At 38.6% G+C, this 16671-nt stretch overlaps 1 protein-coding gene across 2 annotated transcripts in view; it reads left to right on the forward strand.

Annotated features, from left to right (window-relative positions):
- ADGRV1 (adhesion G protein-coupled receptor V1) overlaps positions 1–7709 on the forward strand; it is a 202908-nt gene extending 195199 nt beyond the window's left edge. For both annotated transcript variants that reach the window (XM_039386937.1, XM_039386938.1), the window contains one exon: positions 7060–7709. In XM_039386937.1, the coding sequence (XP_039242871.1) occupies positions 7060–7242 (183 nt within the window). In that variant the 3' untranslated portion in view covers positions 7243–7709. The remainder of the gene's footprint in view (positions 1–7059) is intronic.
- The last annotated feature ends 8962 nt before the right edge of the window (positions 7710–16671 follow it).

The following is a 16671-nucleotide window of genomic DNA, read 5'->3' on the forward strand; positions in this document are numbered from 1 at the left end:
TTATTAAACCTAGAGTGTCACAGCTCCAAGGATATGTATCTGAACACTATAAAGATTTTTGCCACTCATATCCATTACAACTGTGTAAGAATGCCCTCATCTCACTTCATCCTTTAAGTTACTGTCTCAGAACTCTGAAGAACTGTTTTTCTTAGTGTTAATAGTGTTTCTAAGCTTTCTCATTTGGTCTTTTGAAGCAGTCTCTTACAGGTGAAATGTGAATGTAAACTACACTGTAATTTTTTGAGTCAGTAGCATTTTAGTCATTAGACTTGTATAATGTGACACACATACCTTCATATGTTTGCATTAAAATAAGGAGTATATGTATTCATAATTTTTATAGAATCATAGAATCATTTAGGTTGGAAAAACCCTCTAAGATCATCAAATCCAATGGCTAACCCACTACTGCCAAGTCAACAACTAAACTATGTCCCCTCCTTTTCTCCAGGACGAACACCTCCAGCTCCCTCAGCCACTCCCCAGTGGCTCCAGGCTTGTGCTCCAGACCATTCACCAGCTCTGTTGCACTTTTGATATATTATATAATAGTAAAGAGCAGTGGTGGAAAAAATGGTTGAACTAATGTGGAACACTATGAACAATCAAATTTTTTATGAAAAATTACATCCAGTTGTAAGTTAGTCAAAATAACAAGCTGTGCGGTTATTTGAAAAATACATTTTCTCGACTTTGTCTAGAAATGTATATTTAGCACCAATACATGAGTTATACCATTTATTTGTCTTTTATTTTAATAGGATATGTCCACAGGACATTTATTATAGCATACAGCTTTATATGTGCAGCTCCATACATTACCATACAAATCCTCCAATATGCAGGCTGTCAGAGCAAACCAAGAATTGCAAATTAGGCTGTACAGCTTTCTCTGCCAGTAACATTCATGTGATATGTGGCATTTTCCTGGGATTATGTCAGGCTCGTGTTCACTGAGAACCCTAGCAGCCACTCCAACAGCTCAACTGTGCTTGTAGGCCTCAGCAAGCTGCAGGTAGATGGTCTCAATACAGAAATCTGTTTGCTTGGCTAATGATGTTCTCCTAGGTTTACTAGTCTAAATTATTTTTATATTCTTCACAGTTGCTCATTCACTTTATTCCTAAGTATCTTCAGATCTCTTCAACATTTGCTATTTTGGGCAAAGTAATGCTTTTAAGTTGCCTTTTTACTGGCACATCTCAAGCTTTGGCCCCTTGGTTTTGAGGGTATTTCAACATCCCTTCCTACGTGCTATGTTGAGTTGCAAAAATCACTTATAATGACAAAAAAAATTGTATGTCTGGTAACAGTTGATCATTTTTATGTCTCTAATTGAAATCTAGTGTTATTTTTTTGAAGTAAATTCTGTCCGAATCCTAAGAACTTGCATGTCCCACTGCATTTAGTGGAGCCTCAGGCTTGTGTTAGACTTGAAGACTCTTCAAGCAAATCTGACAGGACAAAGGTGGTTAAGAGGGAACACATCACAGCCTGTTGATTCATGAGCTGATAAGAGCTGCCAGGAGTAAAACTCAGAATGAAGAGGAGTACCCTTTTTGTAGGTGCAGGTCTTCAGCTGTGAATAATTCCTGAACTTTGAAAGACCCAAAAGGAAAGAAATCATCTGAAATACAGATCAACCCAGCCTCAGCTACAGTTCTCTTGACTGGGAATAGGCCCTAAAGTTATATGTCTCATTGCAGAGTGAGTAAGCATGCCAGGGCATGAAAGGAGTGCTGGGAACATCTCTGTGCTCAAATTGGTCCCTACAACAATAATAGCGAAGCTTGTGGATCTGAAGGAAAACCAGATGAGTTTGGGAAGTCTAGATGCTTCTGCCTTCTGAATGGCAAATTTAAAAGGCTGGGAAATGAATGTTTGTATTTCTCAGCATGGTATACTTAATATACATTACTTGATTTGGAAGGCAGAATTAATCACATATTTATGCTTAAATGGAACTTAAATACTTCCCTCTGGGAAAGAGCAAAAATACAGGAAGAGATTGTGTGTTGCTTGTGCAGCCCTCTGTGAGACTGCACAGCGTAGTGCATATGCTTGATCCCTGACTCTCATCATACAAATCTGTTGGTGACAGGCTTGATCACTGCATACAGAAATGGGTGAATGTGATAATCAAGTACAAACAGAGTGTAGGTATGTGGAACTGAAACATCCATAAACCCTAGACAGTTTTAAGTGATCAAAAGGTGGTGAAGCAACATTTCCAGGTAACAAAACCCTAGAGGAAAACACAGATTTGACAGTAGAGTTGGACATATGCAGATTCAGTTCTGTGGTCCAGATCAAAGATCTTCATCTTCTAAACTCTCGGATAACTTCCTTACTTTCTTTTTTTAATCTTTCCGTCTACTACATAATGCTAAGTATATTATTTATGCTTAAAATTTTATTTTATATCAGTACTGGTTTATATAAGTACAACAATAGTATCCATAGCGTCATATTCAAAATCTTGTTCTATTTTTAACTTCTTGTGTTTGTAAATTTACATTCAATTTCAATATTTGTGTTACACATGTACTACTACCAATATATTGGCTGAAATGTAGAAACTGAAAGGACCTCAGAGGTCCCCTGGTCCGTTTTCAATGTCAGAACAAAGGCCACATCAAAACATCCTTACATGACTGATTGTTCCTCTCCTTTTGTATTGCATTATTTTGTTTCTTGACTTATACAGGGAGAATTTGTAAGCTGCAGAATGTTGAAATCATTACCTCTTTTTTTTAAGGATGAGACTTTCTTGACTGCAAAAAGAAAGGAGTAAGTTAGGTGCAAATGACTGTTTGTGCCCACAGAGAGAGCTTAGCTTGTAATATTTACCTTGTATTAATATCTGAAATTCAGAAGTCCTCATCCTGACAACTGGACAGCATAAACCTGTTTTTTCAAATTCAGTATGTGCTTTTATCTTAAGAGCACACACTAAGGGTGTCTTTCTGTATTCTGTTGTTCTCCCAGGGACAAATATTTAACATGACAACCATGTTTTAAGAAAAATAATTTTCTTCTTTTAGCATTTTCTAATGTATGGCAAAAAAGAAAAAGTTACCAAAAAAAGTTAAAAGCTGTCTTTTGAGGTTCCCAGTTGCCAATTCTGACATAGAGTAAAATTATGGAAAATATGGACTTTTTGTGCTTTTTTGAACTATGTTACTGTGAAGTAAATCAGCAATGAAGGTATGAATTCAACAAGCAAGTCAGAAACAAAAGTCATGAACTTGCTGTTCCCCATACCTGAATGTGGATTTAATGGTACGTTAAATTTTCTGTAAATATGTGTCAGACTTGTAAGGCAGTTACTGATCTTACAGGAACTTTAATGTTCTTTTGGGTTTTTTTTTAAGAATAATTCATGGACTGCTTAACAGCTTCAGAAAAGGAATTATATGAAAACATACAAATATAATATGAAACCTCCTGGCAAACCTAAAGAGAAGGAAAATAAAAGTTTTCCTACTGAATTGGAAAAGACTTTATTTAAAGTATTTGGCACCTATTATTTGCTGGATGTCCACAGATTATCACAAATGCTGAGGCACTAACACAGGTTGACCAGAGAAGCTGTGGCTGCCTCATCCCTGGAAGTGTTCAAGGGCAAGTTGGAGATGGGACTTGGAGCAACCTGGTTGTTGTGGTTTAGGTATGATATTCTCCAGTTTAGTGCTTCCACTGAAACCATGCACAACTAGCTCACTCCCTCCCTCTCTCTACCCCCTGTGCTGGAGAGGAGAATTGGAGGCCCACAAGATAAAGATCACTATTTGACGTAAGAAAAATTTACTGGAAACAGCAATGAGATAAGAAAACAGTGACCAGAAACAGTAGTACCCGACCTCTCCCTCTGGCATGACCTGGAAGGGACTCGGTCTCCACAGAAGATACTCCCTTCACCCTGCCCCCAGCAATGATGTGAGGTAATCTCTGGGCCCTGGCCATGCCCCCTCCTGTCTACTGCAAAAAATAACCCTGTCCTGACTGGAACCAGGACACTGTTCTAGTGGAAAGTGTTCCTGCCTATGGCAGGATGTGTGGAACTAGATGCCCTTTAAGGTCCCTTCCAGTCTAAACCATTCTATACATCTGTGATTATCACTAAAGGTAAATGAATGAATAAATAAAGAAATAAACAAAAGCATCCCAGGTTTGGGAAGGTAATTTCCATTAATCGCCTCATTCTGAAAGAAAAAAGCTTCACTGGAGTTCACATTGTCTCTTAAGAGTATTATATGAATAAACAATTATTATTCGTTCCACATCAGAATGATCACAACTTGTCCATTTGTTCTTCCACCTGAGCAAGTGGGAAATGGACTGTACGTTTTATTCTTCTGTACAACTGGTTATTGTTGCAGCATGGCAACAGGAAAGGATTTGCCAAAATTAGCTCCACTGTTATTTAATTGAATAAATTTTGGAGCCTCAAAAGGGGTTGAAGATAAGAACATATAATTATCAAAATACAAATATCACTGTGCAGGAAATGGTGAACAATCCAACCTCGCTTGCATCTTTACAGCAGTAAGTGTTCTGCTGTGATAAATGAGGTGAGATATGTAAGTGTGGCTAAACGAATACAGAGCAAAGACATGAGGTATGATTTTGTCGAAAGCAGTTTCAGTCGGATGACTGAGAACAGTGTTCACCAGGTTGTCAGAATCAGTAGAACCAACAGTCCTTGAACGTAATGGCATATATCAGTTCAAGGATTTTGCTGTCTGGAAGTGCTTGCAATGAGGCACAGTCTAACCAGGACTACACAGACATGTAATTGAAGAATGTTTATTGACATAAGGAGACATGCAGAATTTTTGAGTTAGTTTTCAATCCCATGTAAAAGTCAACAGAACAAACAAATCTTTCCACAAACTGTGGATTTTTTTTCCAAATGCCATTTTTTGTCTGTTTCATATTTTCTTTCTATGCATGTCCAGCAAGGGAACGAATAGTTTTTCTGTGTTCTTTCAAATTTCACAGGATAGTTAAAATTATATGGTAGGACGTTCCTGTGTTCTTGTAAAGAAAACAAACTTTTCCTTTGTTCATATAGCACCAATCACCAAATAAAAACAAGGAAGGACATAATAATTATTATTTAATTAATATAATTACAAACAGTGGACATAGCTATGAAATTTTATTCTCTAAAAAAGCATTTAAAACACTTATTAAACTATTTTTTTTTAAAAACAAGTCATTAGCGTGTGCAATGTGATTTATGATCCATGACAGAAAGTAATGTGTATTCATGCTGCATAAGTCACAGAAGAAAATCTGTAATGATAGTTCACTGTTGAGACTTACATAAGTAATCCAGAAACAACTAATTAAATACTTGTACTGCCTTGTTCAAAAGGTGTAGACAAGCCCTTGGCTGAGGTGAATTTGCAAAATTTCATCAACAAAATAATCACATCGCAATGGTCTTTTCACTGTATATGGATTTTACCTATCCTAACAATAAATAGCTGAAAATTAAGCATGTAAATCAACATTATTATATGAAACCCTAGCGTAGACCATGGAGAGAGATGAGTGTGCTTGGGTAAGGATCAATGAGTGCTTGAAGGCACCTGTCCTACCTCTATTGTCTGAGAAGACATGCTTAGAAGCAGAAACTCAGATTAGATATCCTCTAGACAGAAAAAGACAAAATTAATGACTTATTCAACCCATATAAAAGGCCAGAAATTATTATGTAGCTTGCAGAGCTGTAGCTGGTATAATATATTTGAAGTGGAGAAAATGAAGAAAAATTTTTCAAAACATATTTTTATTTTGGATAGTTTAGGTGTTTATTAGAAACTAGTGTGTACATGCGCATTAAAAAATGCTCAGCACACATTAAAGTGTTTCTGCTATCAATGTCTTAAAGAAAATGCAAAGATCTAAGCAATACTCTTAAGTATTTTGTTTTACTTGAAGGGTTTCCTTACTCGTGGTACCAGTTCTTTCAAGAGGTTTCAGCTATTTGACTTCATTTTGATTTGTGTATGGTTTTATACTCTTAGTTATACTGTTTGATAATGACTTGATCATAAGAAGACACAGGCTTTTAAGATGCTTGTGAATTTATGTTCACTTACTTGCAGTTTTTTCTCAAACTCTTATTCAAATAATTTACAAATCACAGAACCATTGAAGATTCACAGATGTCTTGAGACTACCTAGTGCAACAGTGTAGCTCAGGTTGCCCAGGACCATGGTCATTTTGGTTTTGATTATCTAAGGACAGAGAATCCACAGCCTCTCTGGGCAGCTTGGCCCAATGTTTTACCAAGCCCACAGTAAGAAAGCTTCATGTTTATTAACTTGCGCCCGTTGCCTTTAGCCCTGCCCCTGGGCACCACTGAGGAGAGTCTGTCTCCCTCTTCATCAGTGCCTCCTATCAGATATTTATACACATGGATAAGATCCCCCTGAGCCTCCTCTTTTCCAGGCTGAGCAGTCATGGCTCTCTCAACCTCTCCTCATGGGAGAGGTGCTCCACCCCTTAATCATCTTCATGGCCCATTGCTGGACTCGCTCCATGTCTTTGTTGTAGTGGTGAGCCCAGAACACGGCCCACAGCCAGAACCATTAAAAGAGTTTAATGTGTTTCCTACAAGATACATGGAGCAGAACAGTAGCATATAAAAAATTAAATACAGGTCAACTTTAGAAATACTATATGCCAGTATAGTGAAGGTATGTGAAGGTATGGATATCCAAGAAGAAAGTGATTTTTGCACCACAAAGCTATTTTTGCACATCAGAAATAGTGTTTTCTGCTAAACAGTGTATCACTTCCTTTCTGATAGCCTAATTCAAAAAATAATAGTTATATAAATAATATATTTCTTTTATAATGTTTCTTTTGATTACTTGAGAGAAGAAAGTGAGGACAAAATATTTATGTTGAAAAGTGTTTGTACATACGCATACACTGGGACAGAAATATACTGCATTATGACCTTCAGAATTATTTGCTTTTTGGGATAGCTAATCATCCACCAAGCCTACTGACTGTTACTCTGCATTATTCTTCAGGCTGTTAATTTCTGGTATGTCCTTGTGATGAATGATGAACACACGGAACGGCGCTATCTGCTTTACTTCCTTTTGAGTTGGGGGCTTCCAGCTTTTGTTGTGATCCTTCTTCTAATTATTCTGAGAGGAATCTACCATCACAGCACAGCACAGATTTATGGCCTTGTCTACAGTGATCTGTAAGTATTCCTTTAATAAAGCATGAATTAGGCATTGTACTGTCTGTATTGGTTTGTATTTAATTTGCACACAGAGAAGGGAGTGTGCCCACAGCCAAATGCAGAAAGGAACAGGGGGATTTCTCATCTGGTGGAGATGAAGCAAGTATGTCACCCACATGCAATACAGCACTTTCCATGCAATTGGGCTTTGCTCCAGTTTCTCCACAGCTCCATTCTGGGACAAGCATTGGCAGAGCTGACTCAAGCATATCTGCGTACTAAGTTATTTGTTCTTTTCTGAGACTGTGCAGTTCGACGGTAAAGGACAGAAATGGCTACTGCTGCAGAATAAGCAGAAGAGCATGGGTTTATTCCATTTAATTTCTGTGTTAAAAAAATATTAAACCCCTATCTCTTTGGTTATAAAATGTATTTTCTGCTAAACAGTGTTACTACATTGTCAAATACACGTCAAATATTGTTCCTGAAGTGTTCCTCTTGTAATATTGGATATGTTGTGTTCCAAACTGTTCCAAATTTGAGCATTGCTGTATTGTTGACAATGATCATAGCTCTTTCAAAGCTATATATGAGCACAGAAAACTGTCCTAATTAAAACAATACATCTTTATAGAACCAGAGACATTTAAGTGAAGATACATAGCAAAATATTTTTGCTCTTCCCTACCTCTTTTACTCTGGCCCCTTTTGTGGCAAAGCTAATCTATGACGATAGCTGTTCTAGGATATGAGGCTAATATACTTATTCACTTTGTGTTGCAATTACATGCTTCATGTGCAGGAAAGAGTAAACACACAATTTCTTTTTAAAACAAGAGAAGAATGTACAAATTCTTTTTATGAAAACTTCTTATGGGAGTGCTTTCAGAGTAGAGCCAAACTAGGAGAATATCTATGTGTCTTTAATAAAAGAGGAACATACAGTGAGTATCATTCCATTATAAGAGAACAAAATTCAGTGAGTTTGTTTTGTCACACAAAGGGAATTAGTGTGAGAAGTAGATACTTGAATTTAATATCTGTGTTTAAGTATATGCAAATATATATATATATTTGTGTCCTTATAAATATTATTTGTATATACATTTGTGTGTGTGTATCTGTACTGTGCATGCTAAGCAGGGATACCTGATTTAGATCTAAATTGGGTAGCACAAGCTGTCTGGCCATGTTATGTGAAGTTTAGTCCCACATTAATAGACACCAGCTCTCGATTCAGAAATGTATGTGAGGTCCACAGCAGCAGACCATTGCTGATGTTTATGTTATATCAGGAAGTGCTCCATAGCTCTATACCATCCCACACACATTGATGTTTCTTCACAGAACATGGTGAAAAAGAATGCTATCTTTTTCTTCACGGTAATATGCTTTTTTGTGCATAGTAAACATAAGAAATGTGCGTAACATCATCAAGTTCTCCAATTGCAGTCAAGCTGTGAGTTCATGGTACATTATGCAGTGAACCACAGTTTTCCAGCTGTTTCACTCTTGATGTCCATGTCTCATTCTTTCAAAAACAAGGAAAAATCTCTAAATTCTGATAAAATTATTAAGTAGAGGAAAATTGCTCAGTCCAACTCATTGCCCAAATTAAATATAGTTTTTTTCCAGCATTCTGTCACAGTAAGCAAATGCCAGAGATCATCCCAAACTTAGTGAGTACGCAGCTTATTCCAGCTCTGTCAGTGTGAACACTGTAAGAGATATTTGCAAGGATTTTCATAAATAACATTAATGTTAGTTCCTGATTTGAGGAGCACTTTAAGAGTTGCTCCTCATTATACAAAAGGACTTTCAAAGTCAGAATGTAGAAAAGAGGACAGACTGAACTATATCTATCACCTGGTTTGATTTTTCCAAACCAGGATGCAGTAGTGGAAAAAGTGACAAGGAGATTTGCAAATTCAAGGTCATTACATACTGACTTCAAAATCAGTCTCAGAAATAGTTTGAGAACAATGGTGTGCTGGTAAGGACTCATTTCATGTGAGAGCTGGAAGACTGGTTACAGTAGTGAAAGCATTGAAGCCTGTTATTTTAACTCTCTCCTAAGTGATCACTCCTTCAGGCAATTCATTTTTGCATTACTGTGGTGTCTGACCAACTGTTTTCTTCCTAACCAGAATGCCATGGGCATAATTAGTTGCCAACAGTATGGCCATGCTGAAACAAGTCCATTTTATACTTATCCCAAACAAAAAATTGTTTGAGCTATGTTGAATTTTATGCTTTACAGGAAGGATTATGACAGAGTCTTCCTCCAAATATGATAAATTCTACACAAAATCACATTTATTTTCTACTGGGACTCTTATGTTACAGTATAAAACAGTAGTATACTGTTGATTATTTTCATAATGAGCGGCGTTTATGGTATGAACTGCACTCTTTGGCATTTTGTGAAAAATTTTTTATACTGGTGAATTTGACTGTATAAATGCCACCAAGTAGCATTTTTTTTTTTAAGATTTTAAAGAGCTACATTCCAGATGAGGGCTCTTTCACTCCTCCTTTTGCTAATTCCACCTTACTCAGCTGCGAAGGTGAAAGTCTCTTTGAATAAGACCAAAAAAAGATGCTGATTAGAGGCATTGAATGAATGAAGTAATGAGATGGGCATTTGCATAGGATGGATTTGAGTGGAGGAAGAGTGGTCTGGGTATCTGAGAAGGCAAATGTGGAGGTTCTATGAATATCTGATACAACACCTTTACTTAAGAAAGTAATAAGATTTGATCCACTCTTAAAAATATGTATTAGTCCTCATGTCCTCTTTTATAAAAGAATAGTGAGTTATGTCAGATTTATGTGTCTGTAACTACCTAATTTCTGTGTGTAATAACCATTGGCTCAATCACATCATGAAACTTCAAAGCAGGAGTTTTCTCTGTGTGTAGCTGACTTGTAGAAGGGGTTTGGATAGGCACTTACCATCTATCCTGCTTTTTGCTTTTTGTGATAAAAGTCTTAGATGACAGTTAGTCAGTCTTTGTAAATGAAAAGTCTAATGTGTCTCTCAGGTATATTGTCTACCCTAGACTCTAGTAACTATGCACTAAAATGCTTCCTTGCTTAAGAATTGCCATGATGACTGAAGTGTTAGTGGATTTTAGTGAAAAGGGGCAGGTGTCGATTCCTTTCAACTGGCTAGTAACTGGAATTTAAGTTTGAACTAAATGGTTTAAAATCACTCTAAAAAGTGTATTATCCTTCTATATTTCTGAGATTTATGTCATACAGACAATTTACAACCCCCGTTTGAATTTGCTGTAATCTCTGTTTAAATTATCTTTGAAGAACATAAAGTCTAATGTTTAAGTCCACACTGTTTTAAAAAAGTATTTCCTTTTGTCATTTCCTATTACATTGAATGTCACCATGACTTCGTGTTGTGAGACAAGTAGAGACCTCAGGATAACCTTTCTCTTCCATTTGTTTTGGTTTTGTCCAGAGAAGGGCAATGAAACTGGTCAAGGGTCTGGAACACAAGTCTTACAAGAAGCAGCTGAGTGAAGTGGGGTGGTTCAACCTGGAGAAAAGCAGACTGAGGGGGGACCTTCTCGCTCTACAGCTACCAGAAAGGAGGTTGTAGCCAGGTGGGAGTTGGTAACAAGCGACAGGACAAGAGGAAACAGCCTTAAGTTGTGCCAAGAGAGGTTTAGATTGGATATTAAGAAAACTATGCTCATGAAAAGGATTATAAAGCATTGGAGCTGGCTACCCAGGCCAGTGGTGAAGTCACCATCCCTGTAAGAATTTAAAAGATATGTGGATGTGTCACCTGGGGACGTGCTTTAGTGATGGACTTGACAGTACTGGGTTAATGGTTGGACAGGCCTTTTCCAACCTAAACGATTTTGTGATTCTGTGATTGTCTCTTTCAGGATTATAAACCAAAACCATAATTTGTGTTTCTTTACAGAAATTTTTAATACCCTTGCACACTTTAACAACCTCCTCCTCCTTTTCAGAAGAATATTTCTTATTAAATAAAGAAAAAATTATGAACAGGCGAGTTCACAAGACAGGAGTTCAGCTTAATATCAAATTCCAAATCTCACTGTAGTTCCCAAACTTTAGACAGTTCAGCATTTGCAGTTGTCTTGGTATATTCAACTAGACTGCCACAGCCTCATGAAGGTTCTGAATATGAGTTTAATCTTAACAATACAGTTAAACAGCATGGTATTTTTTCTAATAGATCTCTTAAAGTACAAAGACACAGTTAACCTGGTATGGTGGAAAACATGAGGCAAATTCAAACTGTAGATATTGCCAAAGAGATTTATAATGCAATGGAGAGATGAAGAAAGAGAGGAATGTGAAGATTTACATAAAATCTACCTCTCACCAGTTTCATCCTGGTCAGTTGTAATTATCTTACATTTACAGTACAAAGAAACAAGCAGAAGATCTAAACCAGAAATCCTTGACAGTAAAGTAGCTGTCTAATTTCCCCTGTAACCCTGAAAATTTCAATACCGTTTGAAGGCGGTGGAACCACACCTATTTGCAGGATTTTGGCTTAACTGATCTGTTTCTGATACCAGAGTCCAGAATTATTTAATGATAAGTATATCAGTTTTTGTTCACAAACATGAGTTTAAAGGTTAATTATGCTACATTCACTGGATTTGTACCTAAGAGACTGTCCAGAACTGTAAGATATGTTACAAAAAAAATGTACTACTCTAAAATTGTCCAGAATCACAGATCAGAGGAGCTTGAACTTTTAACTCAATTAGGTGATTTAAATCTCCTACCTATAGTAGCATGTTTTTTATAAACTCAAGAACTACTCGTTGCAGCTTTAAGCTTTGAGTCTGACTACATCTTCTTGAAAACAAACTCCCCTAAGAAGGTCAAAGGACTTTTTTTGTTAGAATTTAAGCTAAAATGAGTAACCTTTGAAAACGAGAAAACTGAAAGTTTTAAACTTGACAGAATAAAAATTCAAAAGTTTATAAACAAGTATCTCTCTGCCCACTGTATGCACGCAAAAACTGGTCAAGCTGTTTTTCAGGTATGACTTTAATCATGCTTTCGCCTACCTTTTTTTTCATTGTAGAAAATTCTGTAATTTCCTCCAGTTCCCAGAAGGTGGTTTTTTTTGTTGTTCATGTTCCCCTAGTGGTCAGTGTTTGGCTCAGTACTGTTTAATGTCTTCATTGAACTGAATGAGGGGATTGAGTCTACTAGAAGCAAATTTATGAATGACACCAGGTGGGGTGGGAGTGTTGATCTGCTGAAGGTAGGAAGGTTCTGCAGAGGAACCTGGGCAGGCTGATTAGACGGGCCAAATCCAACAGGATGAGGTTCAACAAGACCAAGTGCCAGGTCCTACGCTTTGGCCTTAACAACCTCCTGCAGTGCTACAGGCTGGGGAAAGAGTGGCTGGAAAGTGACTCAGAGGGAAAGACCTGGGAGTGCTGGTTGACAGCAGCTGAACATGAGCCAGCAGTGCGCCCAGGTGGCCAAGAAGGCCAATGGCATCCTGGCCTGGATTAGGAACAGTGTGACCAACAGGTCCAGGGAAGTTATTGCCTCCCTGTACTCAGCACTGGTGAGGCCGCACTGTGTCCAGTTCTGTGCCCCTCAATTCAGGAAGGACACAGAGGTACTGGAGCGTGTCCAGGGAGGGCTCTGGAGCACAATGAGGAGCGACTGAGGGAGCCAGAGTTGTTTAGCCTGGAGAGGAGAAGGCTCAGGGGAGACCTCCTCACTCTCTACAACTCCCTGAAAGGAGGTTGTAGCCAGGTGGGTGTCAGTCTCTTCTCCCAGGCAACCAGTGATGAGAGGACACAGTCTTAAGCTGCACCAGGGGAGGTTTTTCACAGAAAGAGTGATCAGATGTTGGAATGGGCTGCCTAGGGAGGTGGTGGAATCCCTGGATGTGTTTAAGGAACGACTGGGCGAGGCAGTTAGTGCCATGTTCTAGTAGACAAGATGTGTTTGGTCATAGGTTGATCTTGATCTCAGAGGTCTTGCCCAACCTAATTGGTTCTGTGATTCTGTCTCAGACATGGATGTCTGTTACTCGCTCTTTTCCCTCCGTTAATTCCTCCAGGTTCTATGAGTGTCTCTGTTATAGCAGGATCATTTATTTGCATAAGGGAAAAATGATTTCCTCTCTCAAGAGAATCCCCCTTATAGATTAATTTTCCTCTTTAAAATTCCCTGTGGCAAATAGAGTACAGAATAAGCACGTGTGCCTTTACAGTACTTTAAAATCATAGAAATACACATGTATTTGGTTTCAGTGATAGTGATATGATAACATCGTCAGCACAAAAAAGGTAAGCTAAATGTTCTCATGTCTTCTTTGTATCATATCATCTGTCATGATCGTATCTGTGAGAAATAATGTAAAAGATTGTCCACTGAAATTCCTTTCTAGAAAAAAGCAAATACTTCTATCTCCTCTACAGTCTAGACCCAAGGCAGAGTTTTTTGCAGGAAAGTCACTGAATCTGTGACTGGGCAACCACATTCATGGGGTGAGAAAACAGAAGGCTAAAGAAAGCTGGAAATTGTGAACTTTTTACTGTGACTAAGCATTACAGCTGTTTATGTTGCTTACACTGCAGTTTTTCCAAATCAAGCTCTTACATGTGGGGATGGCTCAGGGCACAAAGTAATGTCTAGGAGCTATGGCCAATACGATTTGGATAAGAAAGTCCACAGAATACACATTTCAGTACCAGGCACGTTGCAATGGGTCAAGGGCACCTTGTGCCATGGTTTCTCTGTAATCGTAAGTCTGTCATTCTGGTGCACTGACCCTTAACCCAGTCAGAGAAGTATACTGGGCACTGCCTTGGGTCTCACTCAGTTGTATGACTGTCTCACTGCTGGCATATGTCCTGGGCACAGATCCCTGGCTTACTAGCTGTTCCCTAAAATGGAGATCTGCTTTCTTTAACCCAAGGACCAGTAACAGGAATATTTTAGCTTCAGTGAGCTAATTTCTGTCCAAGTATTTGGATGAAGTCTCATGTCCCCTTTTCCATATTACTTCAAAAGTGCTGAATTTAATCTTGAGTTTCAGAACAACATTCTTGAATCACCAGACTTTTACAGGCAGGAATAGGTAAGAAAATAACTAAGAATAGCCAGAAGCAGCATTCATGGATTTTAACTTATCTGTCAGACATGCTAAGAGGTAGAGGATTGTACTACAGATCTGTGTGGAATTCCCATCCTCTAATGCCTGACTCTGGCTTTATATTCTGTATGGATTTGGAAGTGTCTCCCCACTTGGTACTGTCTTTCCACCTTCTGCTTCCTGTTATTGCAGTTTTTCTCTCAGTTCACTAGTACGTCATCTGGGATTTCAAAGCTTTTGCAGACTGCTGTTGCTAGAGCTCCGCGCAGAAAGATGCTTCATTATCTGTATGTGAGGCTGAATGCTGCATGAACCACTCAGCTGAAGTTGTGGGGGGAAAAGCCTGCACTTTTCACTGTGATTTCTCACCATTCACTGCTTTGTCCTTCTCTGCAGGGTAAATTAGCCCATGCTGAGCTCTGTGTTACTGCAGGAGAAATGTTTTTGAGGAACCAGAGCTACTTGAGTTATGGTGACCCAGCATCACAATATAGACATCCATATGTGTATATATATACATAAATATATATATATACACACACACATACACATATATATAGGGAAAATACTCAACTTCCCTCATCTACAGCATAAGCTAAGAGAGTACAAAGTTTGGTGATTCTATATTCTGTACTTGTGCTTTATTTTCTAAGTTCTTCTATTACTACTGGTGAAGCTACCTAATGTGCTACCCACTGCTAAGAACTATTTAAAAATACCTCACTTCTAAATGTGCTAGCTTTAATTACCTTTCATTTATCCCTCATTACCAATATATTTTCAGTGGAGGAGAATAGTTGGGTACAGGAACAGGTATTTGAGCGCCTTTTATATCTTGGCAAATATTTATTGTTAAGCAAATGTTAGCATATCAGAATCAGACCTAATCATTGTGCTGTGCTTTTAAAGCATTAAAATAAAGAAAGATAAATTCTGCCTTCTCTGACTGATGGAATTTTGAAAAGTGAGTACAGAAAAGTATTTATTATTGTAAAATTCCCAATCACTATGGGATGGTTAAGTTCTGACAAATCATGGTATCATGGTAAAGGGTTGAAGAGATAGGTTGTTATAGGTGAAAGCTGCACCTGCTAATGACCATGGGGCCTGATCCTTCAAACAGTTTCAGATGAGGGAATTTTTGGGCCCAAACAAAACTCCAGGAACTTTTCTGAAGCCTGTGCAGCACTACAGCAGGAGTAACAGAGAGCATCTGCAGGATGAAGGCTTCCATCCCTGTTACTGACAGCTGTCGAAAGCTTCATATTTCCTTTCAGGTTGTACAGAAAATTAGCAGCATAGTCTTTCCTACTTTGTGATCTTTAATTAGCAGAATACAGCCTACTGCTACTAAACCAGCTTGTTCTCAGTTTATCTGTTTTCCAGTAGTTTAGAAATGCCTTCATCTGATGCACCAGAATAAAGCAGGAAATGCTAAAATAAGCAATAGTGAGATCAACACCAGCAACTTTCCTAAGGAAGCCCCGCAGGAGGCGGTGAAGCCTAGCCCCCCCTGCCATCAGGCAGACAGAACGGACAATATGGATGGGGAGGAATGGAAACAGGTGCCTGATCGTAGAGGCAAAAACACCCCCTCTCGACCCCTTTCACCTGCCAGGGTGCCCTTAAAAAACAGGTATATGGCCCTGGTTTCAGAAAGTCTGATGGAGGACAGTCAGGAGGAAGATCTGTCTACAAGGTCTTCTGGTTACCCCCGGTCTACTGGATCTGTTACAACTACAGGTAAGAGGAAAAAGAGAAGGGTTATTGTAATTGGTGACTCCATTTTGAGGGGAACTGAGGGCCCTATATGTCGACCAGACCCATCCCACAGGGAAGTTTGCTGCCTTCCCGGGGCCAGGGTGAGGGATATTACGAAAACACTTCCTAAGCTTATTCAACCCTCAGACTATTACCCGCTGTTGGTTGCCCAGGTTGGAAGTGATGACATCAATAATAGGAGTACCAGGGTAATTAAAAAAGATTTTAAGGCTCTGACCCGATCACTTCATGGGACAGGAGCACAGGTAGTAATTGGCTCAGTTCCTGTGCTAGCTGGGATGAATGAGGAGATAAATGAGGAGAGGTTTAGGAAAGCACAGCTTACCAATAGGTGGCTTAGAGGATGGTGCTGTCGTCAAAATTTTGGGTTTTTTGATCATGGGGCAAACTCCATGTTGCCTAGTCTTGTTAAACCAGATGGGCTTCATCTATCTGGGAAGGGCAAAAGAACTGTAGCCCGTAAGTTGGCAGGGTTAGTTAGGAGGGCTTTAAACTAGGTTTGAAGGGGGAAGGGGCGGCAACTGGGCTCTCCAGAAATAA

The sequence above is a fragment of the Pipra filicauda genome, unplaced genomic scaffold (assembly GCF_003945595.2).
Source record: "Pipra filicauda isolate LSUMZ 115617 unplaced genomic scaffold, ASM394559v2 scaffold517_size385040_pilon, whole genome shotgun sequence".
Classification (NCBI taxonomy): Eukaryota; Metazoa; Chordata; class Aves; order Passeriformes; family Pipridae; genus Pipra; species Pipra filicauda.